General features: G+C 37.7%; 1 protein-coding gene across 1 annotated transcript in view; it reads left to right on the top strand.

The window, feature by feature from the left end:
* Positions 1 to 15,647, top strand: part of MALRD1 (MAM and LDL receptor class A domain containing 1) — a 794,572-nt gene that overhangs the window by 131,023 nt on the left and 647,902 nt on the right. The window contains exon 15 of the mRNA XM_047066301.1: positions 8,152 to 8,272. Within this exon, the coding sequence (XP_046922257.1) occupies positions 8,152 to 8,272 (121 nt within the window). The remainder of the gene's footprint in view (positions 1 to 8,151; positions 8,273 to 15,647) is intronic.

The following is a 15,647-nucleotide window of genomic DNA, read 5'->3' on the forward strand; positions in this document are numbered from 1 at the left end:
ACTTGGATGTTGTCTAGGAATAGTAGGCACTCAAGAAATATTAGTCTTCTTTATTTGGAAGAGGAGTCTCCTCTTCATCAGGACTCTAGGTTCAATGATTAGAAACTGCTTCACTCAGTGAAGGTCTCTAAAATCCCTGATTCTCAAGGATCGTATTTATGATTCCCCTACAATATTTGGTGGAAAGAAATACTATGAATCTAGTGATTTTTCATAGGAAAGCAGTAAAGGCCAGTCATGGAATCATTTAAGCATCAATCCCCATCACATGTGACAGGACAGACAAAATCAGAACAATCCAATCCTTTGCTTCAGTTACTTATATTCTGTGTTAACAGTTTTTTCACTAGGTTTGCTTTTGGTTAGAATGAAACTTACTGTGAAGATCTTTGAGAGTCCATTGTTCATTGACTTCTTGGGAATTAGAATGTCCTTCTCCACAGAAAAACCTGCACATGAATAATTATTCATGAGTTCCTTGTGATTGCCCAAACTTAGAAGCATCCCTGTTCTTCAGTAGGTGAATGGATAAACTGTCATACATCCAGACAATGGAATATTATTCAGTGTTGAAAAGAAATGAGCTGTCAACTCATGAATAAACACAGGGGAACCTCAGGTGCATGTTACTAAGAGAAAGAAGCCAATCTGAAAAGGCTCCATGCTCAGTGAGTCCAACTATATGGCATTCTGGAAAAGGCAAAACTGGGGAGACAATAACAAGATCAGTGGTTGCCAGGGGTTGGAGGGGTGCAGGGAGAAAGGAGGGGTGAACAGATGGCGCACAGAGGATTTTTTAGGGTGGTAGAAATACCCTGTATGACAATACGGTTATGGATAAATGTTATTTTACATTGGTCCAAACCTACAGAATGTACAACATCAAGAATGGACCACGATATAAACAATGGACTTTGGGTGATTATGAGGCTCATCAGTTGTAACAAATGTCCTGCGCTCGTGGGAGATGATGATGGGGATGCTGTGCATGTGTTGGGGCAGGGGGTGTAGCACAAAACTCAGCACCGTCTCCTCAGTTTTACAGTGAGCCTAAAACTGCTCTAAAAATCTTAATAAATTAAACCAGAATGTCTTCTGTTGAACTGGTTATTTGAGAAATATTTTGAGTTAAAATACATGCCATTCCTTTCCAGGCCTGGAGGCACTCATTAACCCATCACGTTATTGAAGAGATTCAGCAGTGTCATTTTGTTTTCCTCTTTAGTATTTCTTCCTTTGGGGTTCTGGTTTTTGTTTTGTTTGGCTTTGTAGTGCAAAGTGAGATTACTCTTTATTACCCAGGGCGTATTAACTGCTTTGTAGGTTGACCCGTGGTTTGATAGGATTTTATAATTTGGCAACAGTGGATTTGTGATGCTGTATTTTTTTTTTTTTTTTTTTTTTGGTATGTTTGTTTCTTTTGAGAGAGAGATTGCGGAGGAGCATGACTGGGGGGAGGGACAGAGAGAGAGAGAGAGAGAGAGAGAGAGAGAGAGAGTCCCAGGCAGGCTCCATGCTCCACGTGAGGCCCGCTGAGGGGCTCAGTCTCACAACCATGAGATCATGACCTGAGCCAAAATCAAGAGTCAGGTGCTTAACCCACTGAATCACCCAGGTACCCTAATTTGTGATGCTTCCTAAATAAGCCTGGCTCTGCTGTGTCCTCATCCCTCTCCTGGCGTCTCAGCACCCTGTGTGGGCTTCTCTCTCCAGGTGGGGATCCTAATCCACACCAGTCAGCCTCAGTTTTAATTGTGGTGGCTTTTGAGGGGAGGGAATGGTCCTGGGTTCTTGCGCGGTCTTAATTCACCCTGGAGAAGTTTTTATAGTCTCCGCTTCTGTCCCCCTTAAGAAGGTGTTACGTGGCTGTAGGACACATCTGTTTTAGAAACTGCAGGTGAGTTAAAAGAAAAATAAGAATCTTCTCAGCTTTCATCATTAAGAAGCCCGTTATGGGTCCACGATCTCTAATCAACAATTTGGAAAATTAAACTTTGGAGAACAGTAAGCTTTTGAAAAACGAATTTAGAGATCACACATGACCTCCCCTGAAGAGTTCATTTAGTGAGCTGTTTGCATGTAGTGCCACCCCGATCTCCCTGAGAGCATCATGTGATACACACAGTATGTGTTAGATTAACATTCTCCGCTCTGAACTATTCAAAGTTCAAAACCCAGCTGGCCCCAAATACTTAAGATAAGGAATCGCTGGCCCGTGTTCATATTTTGATGTGAATCAGTCCAGATTTTATACAGACACACAAACCCATGATATGTAAAAATACACAGTCATACATTGATAGTCACTCAAGATTAGTTGTAGTTAATACAACTAATATGCACGTGGTAGTACTTAATACATTATTATTACACGTGTATTAAATATTTCAAACAAGGAGAAAGTGCAGAGCGAGGCAAACATCTTTGTGTTCACACCACGAACGAACTGTTCGCATTTTGTTTGCTTATAATGATAATACCTGTTTGCATGTGAGAAATACAGCTTTTGTCCCCTTTGTACCCATTTCTTTTCCTTGTCCTCTGCTGGAAAAAAAATTGCAGATATTATGTTGGCTTTAATCTGATTTCTGTAAATGCATTTTAAAAATACGAAATATGCATAAGGATTCTAGGTAGGTGCAATTTTTTTAAAAGTTTATTTATTTTGAGAGAGAAAGCAAAAGAGCGAGAGAGAGAGCGAGAGCGAACATGAACAGGGGGAGGGGCAGGGAGAGAAGAGGGAGAGAATCCCAAGCAGGCTTTGCACTGTTAGTGCAAAGACCGATGCGGAGCTCAGTCTCACAAACCTTGAGATCATTATCTGAGCTGAAATCAAGAGTCGGACACTTACCTTACTTAGCCACCCAGGAGTCCTTAGGTCGCTGCAGTTCTCCTTCATTCTTTTATCAACAACAAAAACAGAAGGTACTCTACCTACAAATAGTCTAGCTTTTAAATATTCAAATAAATATTTAAAGTTTATATCTTGGAAACCAGCTTCTTTGGCACTTTGGTAGACTGAGTCATTTAAGAGTGACCTTAGTCAGCACCTAGTTATCCTGCCATGTGACTAACCTCTGAATATATTTATACAGTGTAATCCAATCCGAACACTGGAAAGGAGAAAGGCATCAAACTGTCCGACCTCTGTGTGCCCTTCAAGCCATGAACTTCTGGTGCAGTGTGGTCCTTTTACTGTTTCTGGTAGACATCACAGCAGAGTACAAAGCAGTTTGAGTTTCTTAGGAATAAACAGCCCTAGTTAGGTAGGTCTTTCATTCTTCCTGGTGGAAAAAGAGAAAGCTGACTCTTTATTCTGTAAGAACAGCACATTAACAACATTTCAATATTCTCTCCATTTCCTGTGTGGTTTTTGTTGGAAGAATGGAAGTCAAATTAAACTTAAAACTTGAAAAATTGAGAAGAATCTTACTAAGTTTTTTTTTTTCAACGTTTATTTAGTTTTTGGGGGGACAGAGAGAGACAGAGCATGAACGGGGGAGGGGCAGAGAGAGAGGGAGACACAGAATCAGAAGCAGGCTCCAGGCTCTGAGCCATCAGCCCAGAGCCCGACGCGGGGCTTGAACTCACGGACCGCGAGATCGTGACCTGGCTGAAGTCGGATGCTTAACCGACTGCGCCACCCAGGCGCCCCACTAACTAAGTTTTAAGTTGGCCTGCTTGCTCGGTATGTTGAGCTTTTACAGAAATCTATTCGTTTCATTTACACTTTCTTTCCCCCCTAACTGCTGTTCTTAGTTTTAATATCTAAAGGTGGTACTTCTTCTGAGTACTGCCCATTGATTTCCAGCTGATTTACTCTGAGTTTCCTATTAATACATAATTGTGTCATATTTTAGACTTCATTTTAAAACAACCCTTTTGTGAAATTTTCCACAATGATTGATGCCATGTTCACTCTGTATCAGTCCATGATATAAATCAATAACAATTTCCTGACATTATTTGAAGATTCAGGGAAGAGTAAGATTTATAATACAATAGTAAAAGCTGGTCTAGTCTCTGTAACGTTACAGTGTCCTCGGCCTTCTTAATTTAGGACTGCATTGAATATTGTTTCACCAGAGAGCTCTCTTCTGCAGTATCTGCTAAAGACCAGTTATCTTTTTATTTTATTCTGGCAATGCAGTATAGCATAATCATTAATGGCTCAGGTTACATATTTTTCTTATTAGATGTGTGACCTTCAACCAATTGCTTTACCTCTGAAACTTCTGTTTCTTTTGCTTTAAAATGAGGATGAAAATAGCACCGTCTTCACAAGGCTAAAATAAGTGGATGTTCTTGGTATGTAGTAAGCTTTAGAGAAGTTTGTGGTTCCTCTTACTACTGATAGCACCATCATTCAAAACTTGCTATATTCCAGTTTTTCTTTACTTGGTATAATCCTACGTCCTCCATTTCCTCTTAGATTTGTATTTTTTTTTGTTTTTGTTAGTCCTTTTTCTTTTAAAACAAGGTATCAAAGAATCAAAATCTCAATGTGCTAGTTGAGTATTTCTCTGGAAAGGCTTACCTTGGCCTTTCAGATATAAAAAGTAATCACTTGGTTATAAGCAACATTTATAGATTGTTTGGTTCCTGAAAGCAAAAACAAGAAATGATTTTCCTTTTTCAGGGAGTAATATAATATCACTGAATAAAACAAGTATCAGCAAGATCCTGAAAAATAGTTTTAGAAAGGAGAGACCTCTGCCCATCCCTTGAAATTTAAATTCTCAAAATTTGCTTGAGAATCTTCCAAAATGAAGTTTTCGCTTTTCCTTCATTCATGGTTAAAATACCCATGGTTGAAACATTTCTTCTGAGTGAACTCTTTCTCATTTACTGATTATTAATTGGTTCTGTATTTTCCCAAAAGGAACTGCCTTTGGTCATAAATCAAAAGATCAGCTTAGCTGAAACAAGCAATACAAAATAGAAAGAGCCAAGATGATTTTGGAATCATCAGATAGTATTATTTATAGATATAAGATACATTTTTAAAGGAAGGGATCATTTTTCTTTTTAAATGTGGAAGATTTTAATTCATGGTAGAATTATAATTTTTCATTTTATAGTTCTGAATTTAATTCTATAGCAGTAAGCAAGCAGAGGTGTAGATGACCTAAAATCATTTTTATTTGGCTTTTGAAGTAAAATATTATACTAACATTTTAGTATGAATGTTCAAAAGTCTAGTGGTTCTCTTCAGACAAAAAGATATAACCATATCGAACAGACCTATTCCATAGTGCTATTTCAACTTGTCCCAGGGCCCCACCCACTTTATTCAAAGAATAGGAACATGTACCTCTCTAGAGGCATGGAGAAATACCCCAAACATTCTTTTCTTCAGCTTTCCTTTAAGTTGTGCAGAGCTTCAAATATGGTGGTCAATAAAGGTAATGAGCCTGAAAAATTATGATGGTCAATAAGGGCTTGTCTAATGAGTCCGAAGAATTAAGCATCTGTATTTTAGTTGACTTTAGTTCAAGATGAATTCTAACAATGAATAAAAGGAAAAAAAGTTTCACAGTTAGAGCTGTCCAAAATAAATTACAATAACTTAATGCTGTTCAGCGTACTGTATTTCTCTATTACAGTGCCTGTATATGTTACCTCAACATCCTTTTTTAAAACCTGTTATTATTTTCTGCATTTTTATGAAGTCCAAATTTGTTAGTTGGTTAAGAATCTACAAAAAAAAAAACCCAGTTCTAATCAGAATTTGAAAAATCATTAAAATTATATACATCTCATTATAAAGTATCAGAAATTGCAGATAAGGCAATAGTCCCTCCTGACCGTGGAGTCTTTATCTTGAGGTTAGTATAGACATTAGTTTATTTTTACTTCTGGACTCTGTTCTATTTATGTAATATATATGTATGCACTACATATATCTAGAAATCAAAACCATTATGATTTTAGCCTAGTAGAATCATACTATAAACTTTTTTGGGGGCGCCTGGGTTGCTCAGTCGGTTAAGCGTCTGACTTCGGCTCAGGTCATGATCTCACGGTCCGTGAGTTCGAGCCCCGCGTCGGGCTCTGGGCTGATGGCTCAGAGCCTGGAGCCTGCTTCCAATTCTGTGTCTCCCTCTCTCTCTGTCCCTCCCCCGTTCATGCTCTGTCTCTCTCTGTCTCAAAAATAAATAAATGTTAAAAAAATTAATAAAAAAAATACTTTTTTGTGTAATTTAATTTTTCACCAAGAAACACATATTAAGATTCTTTCCATATTAGCATGTAGATATTATTTTTAACGGGCATGGTAATCCATGGTTTATATAACCAGCCATTTATTTATTTTTTGATTCACATTTACATTTTTTATTCATTTGCTATCAGAAGCAACATTGAAGTCAACATTCCAGGACAGGCCTTCGTGTGTATTCCTATGAATGTCTCTCTTGCACGAATGCTGAGAAGTGAGCTTAATCTTTGTAGTGTGTGCTGTTTTTCTTTTTAATAGATGGCATCAACTTGCCCTCTAGTTGGGCTGCACCAGTTAATGCAGTCAGTTTGTTCCTCCTATTACTTAATTCATCGCTTTCTTAAAATCCTTCTACGTGTGGGAGGAAAATGTTTCCCTCCAACGGTTCCTTGCTGGGTCTGAAAATTAAACTAACAAAGCAGACTGAAGGAGAAAATGTACAAAATTATTTAATGTAAATCTTACCTGACACTGGAGCCTTAATAAGGACAGAAAGACCTTAAGAAGCAGTTAATCCTGAGCCTTTTACACGAGGTTTGATGAAGAGTGGACAGCCGTGGAAAGATGTGATAGGGCAGAGTGTGAGCTGTGTGTAGTAAACAGGGAGAAACTTAGCAAGGCTTGTTCATCCAGATTCCTCTGTGTGTGTGTCGTTTTGTTTTCCCAAATAAGGATGCTCCTTTTCTCCAGTTATAGAGAGGGCGGGCACCTCTTCCATCAAGGCATTACGATCTGCTTCAGGACGCGATCAGAAAGTCAGGTCCTGCACATGCCAATTCTTAAATTCCTCCAACTTGAAGTATGCCATATGCCAAGGTGTGCCATATTTTGGGAAAGCATGTCTGGAACCCCATAAGCCTACAACACCCAGAGTGTTCTAGTATATGTGCTCCGGAGCAAGCCGTTCACCCAGAGCGTTCTAAATTATTACCATACACTTTCACATCTCCTTGCTTTTGCTTGTAACGTTATCAGTTTCTCCAACAAAATCTGAAACAGCAGTTGCAACTGAGGTAATTAATTATTGGCTATTAGGTAATTAATATTTTTACCAACTTTTTTTCATATTTTGTCTCACCTGCTTGACAGAAATAATGAAGTGTTTTTCTTTGATTCTCCTAGTATCTTATACATACGTGTGTCTTTGTAGAGCACTTGCGGTGTAGTTGAGTTGTTAATGCATCACACCAAGTAAACTGTAAGATCATTGGGATCTGAGGTCTTTGCTGATAAGATGGGGATGGGTCACCTACGGTGTCCTAGACTGGCAGTCCCAGTACATATCTTTAAGACTCCAGACATAATTTCTCTCTCTCTTTTTTTAAAATGCTGGATTAACAACAGAATAATGTGATTAACAAGAAAGAAAACAAATTATATCAGTCATTATTCAGAGTGTTAGAATAAATTAAATTTAAATGCCTCTGAGTGTTTTAATTTATGAATATTAACTACTCTGTGTGGTTATTGATTCTGTTTTACCTCATTAAGTGGGTTTCTCTATATGTATACATAATATAAGTATTTAAATATTCTGATTCAAAAATGAATCACTGCCTCCAGCAGACCCATTACAAATGAATTCATATCTCAATTAAATTGAGTTGTAAACCACACAGTTGATTACCCCAAAGAGCTCATTTTAAATGCATATGACTCTTAATGGCTCCAATGGGAAGGCAACCCTTCAGTCGTGATGAATGTTTCAACTTTTAATTGAAACAAGGTTACCTAAGACATTAAGGTTACATAAGATGCTGTCAGAGCCATTATGACTTTAAAAATTTATAATTTGAATGTTCTGGCCAAAAAGGTTTTCTAAAATTAGGTTGAAAGGTGGGACAGATGCAAATGAGCTTCTCTACACAAAGATGTAGGATTGTAAGACACTTATGGTATATTTTTAATGATTTGTTTTTCTGTAATTATAGTTGATTTTAGAAGCTACTGTTTTATCATCAAATGCTACTGTTGCTCTAGATGACATCAGTATATCTCAGGAATGTGAAATTTCAGATAAGGCACTTCCAGGTACCAGCATACTAAAGAAAGGTGAGTTTTTTTTTTTGTTTTTTTTTTTTTTTGGTTTTGTTTTTTTTTTTGTAGTTCCTGCAGTTTTAAGCATTAAAATAATTAGTTCCTTCTGATACCAAAATTTAAAATATATTAGAGTCTTTCAGTAATATGGCTCACTAATAGCTAATACCAGGATGTGGATTATATCACATATCCTTCAAAACTGAAACATATTGTTGAAATATGTATGTGCTGTTTCACAGTCTAGGCTTTAGAGACTCTTCCAATAATATTCTATCCATGTGGCTAAAATTGTCACATGCAGTTTTTTAGTTATAAAATTATGAAAGAATTTTAATTATTTTGCGTATTATAAAAACACTTATGTAAGAATTTAATTCTATCCTAATTTTGTTTGGCAAAATGAAAATATAGAGAAATTCATGTTTCAGAATTACCTAGGAGTTAAAAAAAAAACAAACAACTTACTGGGTTTGGAAAAGTAATTTAAGGCCAGCCAGAAATTTAAATGCTGACCCTAAAATTCTCTGTTTAAATTCAGAACATAGTATTTTCAAGTAACAGATGGAGTTTGGCTAATTCTTTGACTAAATATTTCATAGACCATTTCAATTAAGGTACAGAAAGATTGTCATAAAAATCATATAGGCATTTTTGAAAGTCCAACCATTATTTCGGCTCTGAGAATGGGTTGAAACAGCATACATTATGCCTGTGGATACTTTGTCATCCTAACACTGATGCCTTTGATCCCTCCTACTCCAGAGGGAGTAAATAGACAACATTAAAGATTTTGCCTGCAAACCACCACACTTTATTTATTTTTTGTCTGTATACACGAATATTATTTGCATTTGGAAATCAGGCACATCACATTCTGAAGTTATGTTTCATTAAACAACATACTTAGTAAATGGAAGAGTAGCGCTCTTCCAGGAACCAAGTGCAGTCATCAAGGATAATATAGGAGAAACATTCCTGGATTGAGAACTGGATTGAAGAATTTTAATTAATAGTCCTTTTTTCTAAAGACATCTTTCAATGGTAAGGTTGTACAAGTCTGTGTACTAACTTTATATGGTGCCATATATTTACTCAGAACATGTGTTCTGAATTTACAGTAAACCTTTCTAAGCTCTGTATGTGTAGTGGTTTTGATATAGACACTGAGGAGTGCAAAGTAACAGATTTAATGATTAATGTTTTTGAGGGTTTAACCAGAATTACCTTATTTATGTTATTTGATTAGCATTTTCCTTCCCCGAATCAAATACCACACGACCAGAATTGGAATCGCAGAAAGTTGACATTGAAGAGAATGCAACTGGAGGCAACAATGTGGTTAAAAGTTTTAAATTATCACTAAAATTAACATTAGCAGAAGTCTCTGAGAGTACTTGATCTCACTGACAGAGAAATCTTTACAGAAAGTAAATCAAAACTCAATTTATGTGTTCTTCAATCAAAGTATCATCTTAGTTGGTTAGAGCATAAATATTTTTTTTTAATTTTTTTTTGATGTTTATTTAGTTTTTAAGGATAGAGAGAGACAGAGTGTGAGCTGGGGAGGGGCAGAGAGAGAGGGAGACACAGAATCTGAAGTGGGCTCCAGGCTCTGAGCTGTCTGCACAGAGCCCGTCTTGGGGCTGGAACTCATGGACTGTGAGATCATGACCTGAGCCGAAGTCAGACGCTTAACTGACTGAGCCACTCAGGTGCCCCAAGTTAGAGCATAATTCTAATTAGGACAAAATTTTATGACTTTTTCCTGAAAGGCCAATTGTTTTACACAAAGAGAAAAACAAAAAACAAAAACCTTTTTTTACTGTTTGTGTAGATTTGTTCAATAGGTAATTATAAGATCTCCCTTGTGGAATTTAGTGTTATTACCGGGCAGAAACTTAGGGATGGCACTAGAATAGGCATTAAACAATAAGGCAAGTCCCACTGGTAATGAATTATGTTATATTTGTGGGGCAGAATGGCCAGAGATTTACCTAGACCCTGTGTTTGAATTAAAGCCTTGGAAGGCTTTAATCAGCATGCAAATGGCTATAACAGTTAAGAGCAATTCTTAGTGCCTTATGTATACATTTGAAGCACCATCCACGGGATGAAAACAGAATTCTGATTTGGCCTTTTTTTTTTTTTTTAATTTTTTTCAACGTTTTTATTTATTTTTGGGACAGAGAGAGACAGAGCATGAATGGGTGAGGGGCAGAGAGAGAGGGAGACACAGAATCGGAAACAGGCTCCAGGCTCCGAGCCATCAGCCCAGAGCCCGACGCGAGGCTCGAACTCACAGACCGCGAGATCGTGACCTGGCTGAAGTTGGACGCTTAACCGACTGCGCCACCCAGGCGCCCTGATTTGGCCTTTTTATCTTGCTTCTGTGTGCTTAGCATATTTAAAAACTAGTATTCGTAAAGCAATTATACATTCCATTTATTCGCTGAAGGGGAAGAGTATGTTTTATCCTCTCCATCTCTTAATTTTGAAGCTGGATTTGTGCCACGTGAGGATGCAGGCTCTATTTCATCCAGCAAGTTCTGTGATTTTACATCTGATTCCCCAAATGGAGCAGATGAAGCCAACTGTGGTGAGTCAGTACTTTAATCACTTAGTCATTTGGCTAAGATTTATGTGCACCGTGGTCCCCACTTATCCGTAGAGGATACATTCCAAGACCCCCGGTGGATGCCTCAAACCACAGATAGTACCAAATCCTGTATATTCTATGTTTTTTCCTATACATATGTATCTATGATAGAGTTTAAGTTATAAATTAGGCACAGGAAGAGATGAACAATAATAATAAAATAGAACAATTATAACAGTGTACTATAATAAAAGTTGTGTGAATGTGGTCTTTCTCAAATACCTATTGTACTTACCCTTCTTGTGATGATGTGGTTGATAAAATTCCTCCTTGATGGGATGAAATGAGGTGAACAATGTAGTCATTGTGACATAGTATTAGGCTACTATTGACCTTTTAAAAAAATTCCAGTATAGTTAAAATACAGTGTTATATTAGTTTCAGTTGTACAATATAGTGATTCAAGATTTCCATACGTCACTAGGTGCTCATCACAACAAGTGTACTCCTTAATCCCCATTATCTATTTCACCCATCTCCCCATCTACCTCCCTTCTGGTAACCATCAGTTTGTTCTCTGCAGCTAAGAGTCTGTTTCTTGGTTTGTTCCTTTCTCTTTTTATTTCTTTGCTCATTTGTTTTGTTTCTTAAATTCCACATATGTGTGAAATCATATGGTATTTGTCTTTCTCTGACTTATTTCACGTAGCATTATACTCTCTAGCTTCATCCATGTCACTGCAGGTGGCAAGATTTCATTCCTTTTTATGGCTGAATAAATATAGAACAAATATGAGTACGAATATACCGCATCTTTTTTATTCATTCATCAATCAGTGGACACTTGGGCTGCTTCCGTAGTTTGACTATTGTAAATAATGCTGCTATAAACCCAGGGGTGCATTTATCCCTTCGAATTGGTGTTTTTGTATTCTTTAGGTAAATACCCAGTAGTGTCATTGCTGGATCATAGGGTAGTTTTATTTTTACCTTTTAGAGGAACCTCCATACTGTTCTCCACAGCGGCTACATCGGTTTGCATACCTGTCAGCAGTGCGTGAAAAAAGGGTTCCTTTTTCCACGTCCTCACCAACACTTGTTTCCTGTGTTTTTGATTTTAACTACTCTGACAGATATGACATGATACCTCATAGTTTTGATTTGCATTTCCCTGATGATGGGTGATATTTTGGATACTAACCCTTTATTGGATATGTCATCTGCAACTATCTTCTCCCATTCAGGAGGTTGTACCAAAAATGATAAGATACCTAGGAATAAACCTAACCAAGCATGGGAAAGACTATAAAACTATAAAACATTGGTGAAAGAAATTGAAGACAACACAAAGAAATGGAAAGACATCCTATGCTCATGGATTAGAAGAACAAATACTATTGAAATGTCTATGCTACCCAAAGTAGCAGATTTAATATGGTCCCTATCAAGATCGTAACAGCATTTTTTGCAGAACTAGAACCAAAAATCCCAAAATTTATCTGGAACTACTAAAGACCTCGAATAGACCTGTTTTTCTTTTGAAAAAGAAAGCTGAAGGTATCACAATTCTGGACTTCAACTTATATTACAAAGTTGTAGTAATCAAAATAGTATGGCGCTGGCACAAAAATAGACACATAGATCAATGGAACAGAATGGAAAACCCAGAAATAAACCCACAATTATGTGGTCAGTTAATCTTTGATAAAAGGGGCAACAAAATTTAATGGGAAAAAGACCATCTCTTCACCAAATTGTGTTGAGAAAGCTGGATGGCTATGTGCAAAAGAATGAAACTGACCACTTTCTTACTCCATATACAGAAATAAACTCAAAATGGATTAAAGACCTAAATGTGGGACCTGAAACCATAAAAATCCTAGAAGACAGCACAGACGGTAATGTCTTGGACATCAGCTGTAGCAACATTTTTCTAGATGTCTCCTGAGGCAAGGGAAACAAAAGCAAAAACGAAGTATTAGGACTACATGAAAATAAAAAGCTTCTGCACAGTGAAGGAAACAATCAGCAAAACTAAAAGGCAACCTACTATTGACCGTTGGGCTATACATCAGAAAAAGGATCATCAGCTTCCTAACTGTGGTTGACCTTGGGTCAACGTACGTATTTACTCTCTGAATGTAAAGTGCGCACTACTCGGGTGAATATTGTTTAATGAAGACAGCCAGAATGGAGACCTCTGTACAACTGAAATGACTTGTGCTTGAAAGCAAACCAGATTAGCTTTAAAACAGTGGGAAAAAAAATGAAGAGACCTCTGTAACCCTCAGTTTTGCTGTGTTGGAGTATAGAATTTGAAATAAATGCAAGATAGAACTCAAAAGACAGGAACAGGAGTGTGTTGAAGACATTCCTTTACTAAATTCTTTTTGGATATGTACTCTTCCTCTAAATAATTGCCATTCTAGTAGCAGAGGACTGTATAATGCCTAAGAACGTTCTTTCAAACTATAGTACCAATAAATTGGTCCTAAAACTATAGATCTTGGCTAGTTCTGTATGTTTTTAAATCTTTAAGAGTCTACTTTAATTTTTTCTTTTCTGAAGGTGGGGCATCTGTTCTTTCTGCATTAAACTTCTATGAGTCTAAAGTTATCCCACCATCCTTGGAAAATTATTAAAGAAGGAAAAGAAGGGGATGGTGTTGGTGGACAATATTTGCAAAAGTATTTAAAAAACTCCTGTTGAAGGGGCGCGTGGGTGGGTCAGTCGGTTAAGCATCTGTCTTCGGCTGAGGTCATGATCTTAGCATTCATGGGTTCAAGCCCTGCATCGGGCTGTCTGCTGTCAGTGCACAGCCTGCCTCGGATCCTTTGTCTCTCCCTCTCTCTGCAGCTCTTCTGCTCGCACTTTCTCTCTCTCTCAAAAAATAAATTAATGTTGGGGCGCCTGGGTGGCGCAGTCGGTTAAGCGTCCGACTTCAGCCAGGTCACGATCTCGCGCTCCGTGAGTTCGAGCCCCGCGTCAGGCTCTGGGCTGATGGCTCAGAGCCTGGAGCCTGTTTCCGATTCTGTGTCTCCCTCTCTCTCTGCCCCTCCCCCGTTCATGCTCTGTCTCTCTCTGTCCCAAAAATAAATAAACGTTGAAAAAAAAATAAATTAATGTTAAAAAATTAAAAAAAAAACTGTTGAAGACAATGAGGTCAGAAAAGAGGGAAGGTTATAAAAATATCACATTCTATTGATCACCCATACCTGAAATGAGGCTCACGTAGTTTTCAGTCAAGGCAGTGTAGGGTCATGGGCATTTTTATGAGGCTTGATGGAGCGTCCAGTTGGATAGACTCTTCCAACAATCCATGCAGAATATAGATCAGATTGGGACACCTGGGTGCCTCAGTTGGTGTCCCAGTGAAGTGTCCCAGTGAAGTGTCTGACTTTAGCTCAGGTCATGATCTTACAGTTTGTGAGTTCGAGCCCCGTGTCCAGCTCTCTGATGACAGCTCAGAGCCTGGAGCCTGCTTCAGAATCTGTCTCCGTATCTCTCTGACCCCTCCCCTACTCATGCTCTGTCTCTCTCTCTCAAAAATATATAAACGTAAAAAAATAAAATAAAAAGAATATAGATCAGATTTATGAGAAAAATCAGGGGCATTGTTAGGTTATGATACATTGGCAAGGGAGCTGTGCTATGACTCATCACCCACTTATATTGAGCATCTATTTTATACCAAGAGATTCACTAAAGAATAAAATGTGATGATTTCCCTCAAGAATCCATTGGAGGAAGAAATACATTGTGTATAATAGCGTTGCAGTATAATTAGGTGTATAAATTTCTCTTACAACTCTAAGGATTGGAGATCATATTCCTTAGAAGGTAGATCATTTCTCAGCAGAAATTTCTTAAAATGTTTTGTTTTATCTTGCCATATCAGAAGAACTGTCCTTTGAAAGTTCTTCCAGGGAGTAACAGTTGTAAGCCTGTCTCTGAATACATTAAGACTGTTACCAAAGGTACATGGTTTAAGAACTTTTTCCATATGAACTCCTGTATCATCAAAACAAATCTAAGATGTTACTATTATTAACCTCATTTACAGACTTTCTTAACGATTAATGTCCATTCAGGAGACAGAAACCACACTAGTAGTTTGAACAAGGCAAGTGTAATGAAAAGAATTATTATGTAATTTTAAAAAGTGGTTATCTACAGCAAGAAATAAAAGAGCAATAAAGAAAGGAATGGCGAATGTGGACCAACTACTACCTCTAGTGCTGAGACAGAGAATCCAAGGGAGGAGTGAATTGGATGAGTGCAGCCTCCCCATATCCCAACAATGGCATTTATACTTTATTGGAGAGGGTGTTACTGGGACCCATTGGAAGGTAGAGAAATTTGCTGGGAAGTTGTGAGCTAGATTTGGTTAATAGCTGGTAGGCCAAGGAAGAAATTATCCATCAAGATGCCTGCAAAACTCATTGAAGGGTGACTGTAAGTGGGTCACTTTAAATTGCGGGAAGGTGTGGGGCAAAAACCAACAAAATCCCCCCAAAGTACTTGGACCCCAAAAGAGAAGCTTCTTACCCTACTGTGCTTTGTGGTATCCATCCTGTGTTGCTACTAACAAAACCAGACATCATATGAGCAGTTCAAAAGAGAAATGTTTACAAAGTCCAGCAGGGCAAGGAAGGGTAGATTTGGAACTGAGGCTAATAAATTTATGATGTGCATACTTGTCTAACATTGCCAGGTCTGTAAGCAGTGGAAGCTCATAGTGAATCTAGGCAGTCAGCTTCCAAACCCCAAACTTAAAAAAAAATTTTTTCA

The sequence above is a fragment of the Lynx rufus genome, unplaced genomic scaffold (assembly GCF_022079265.1).
Source record: "Lynx rufus isolate CCGP_SWC_20201006 ecotype Redwood Valley unplaced genomic scaffold, mLynRuf1.p SCAF_7, whole genome shotgun sequence".
In the NCBI taxonomy this organism is placed as follows: domain Eukaryota; kingdom Metazoa; phylum Chordata; class Mammalia; order Carnivora; family Felidae; genus Lynx; species Lynx rufus.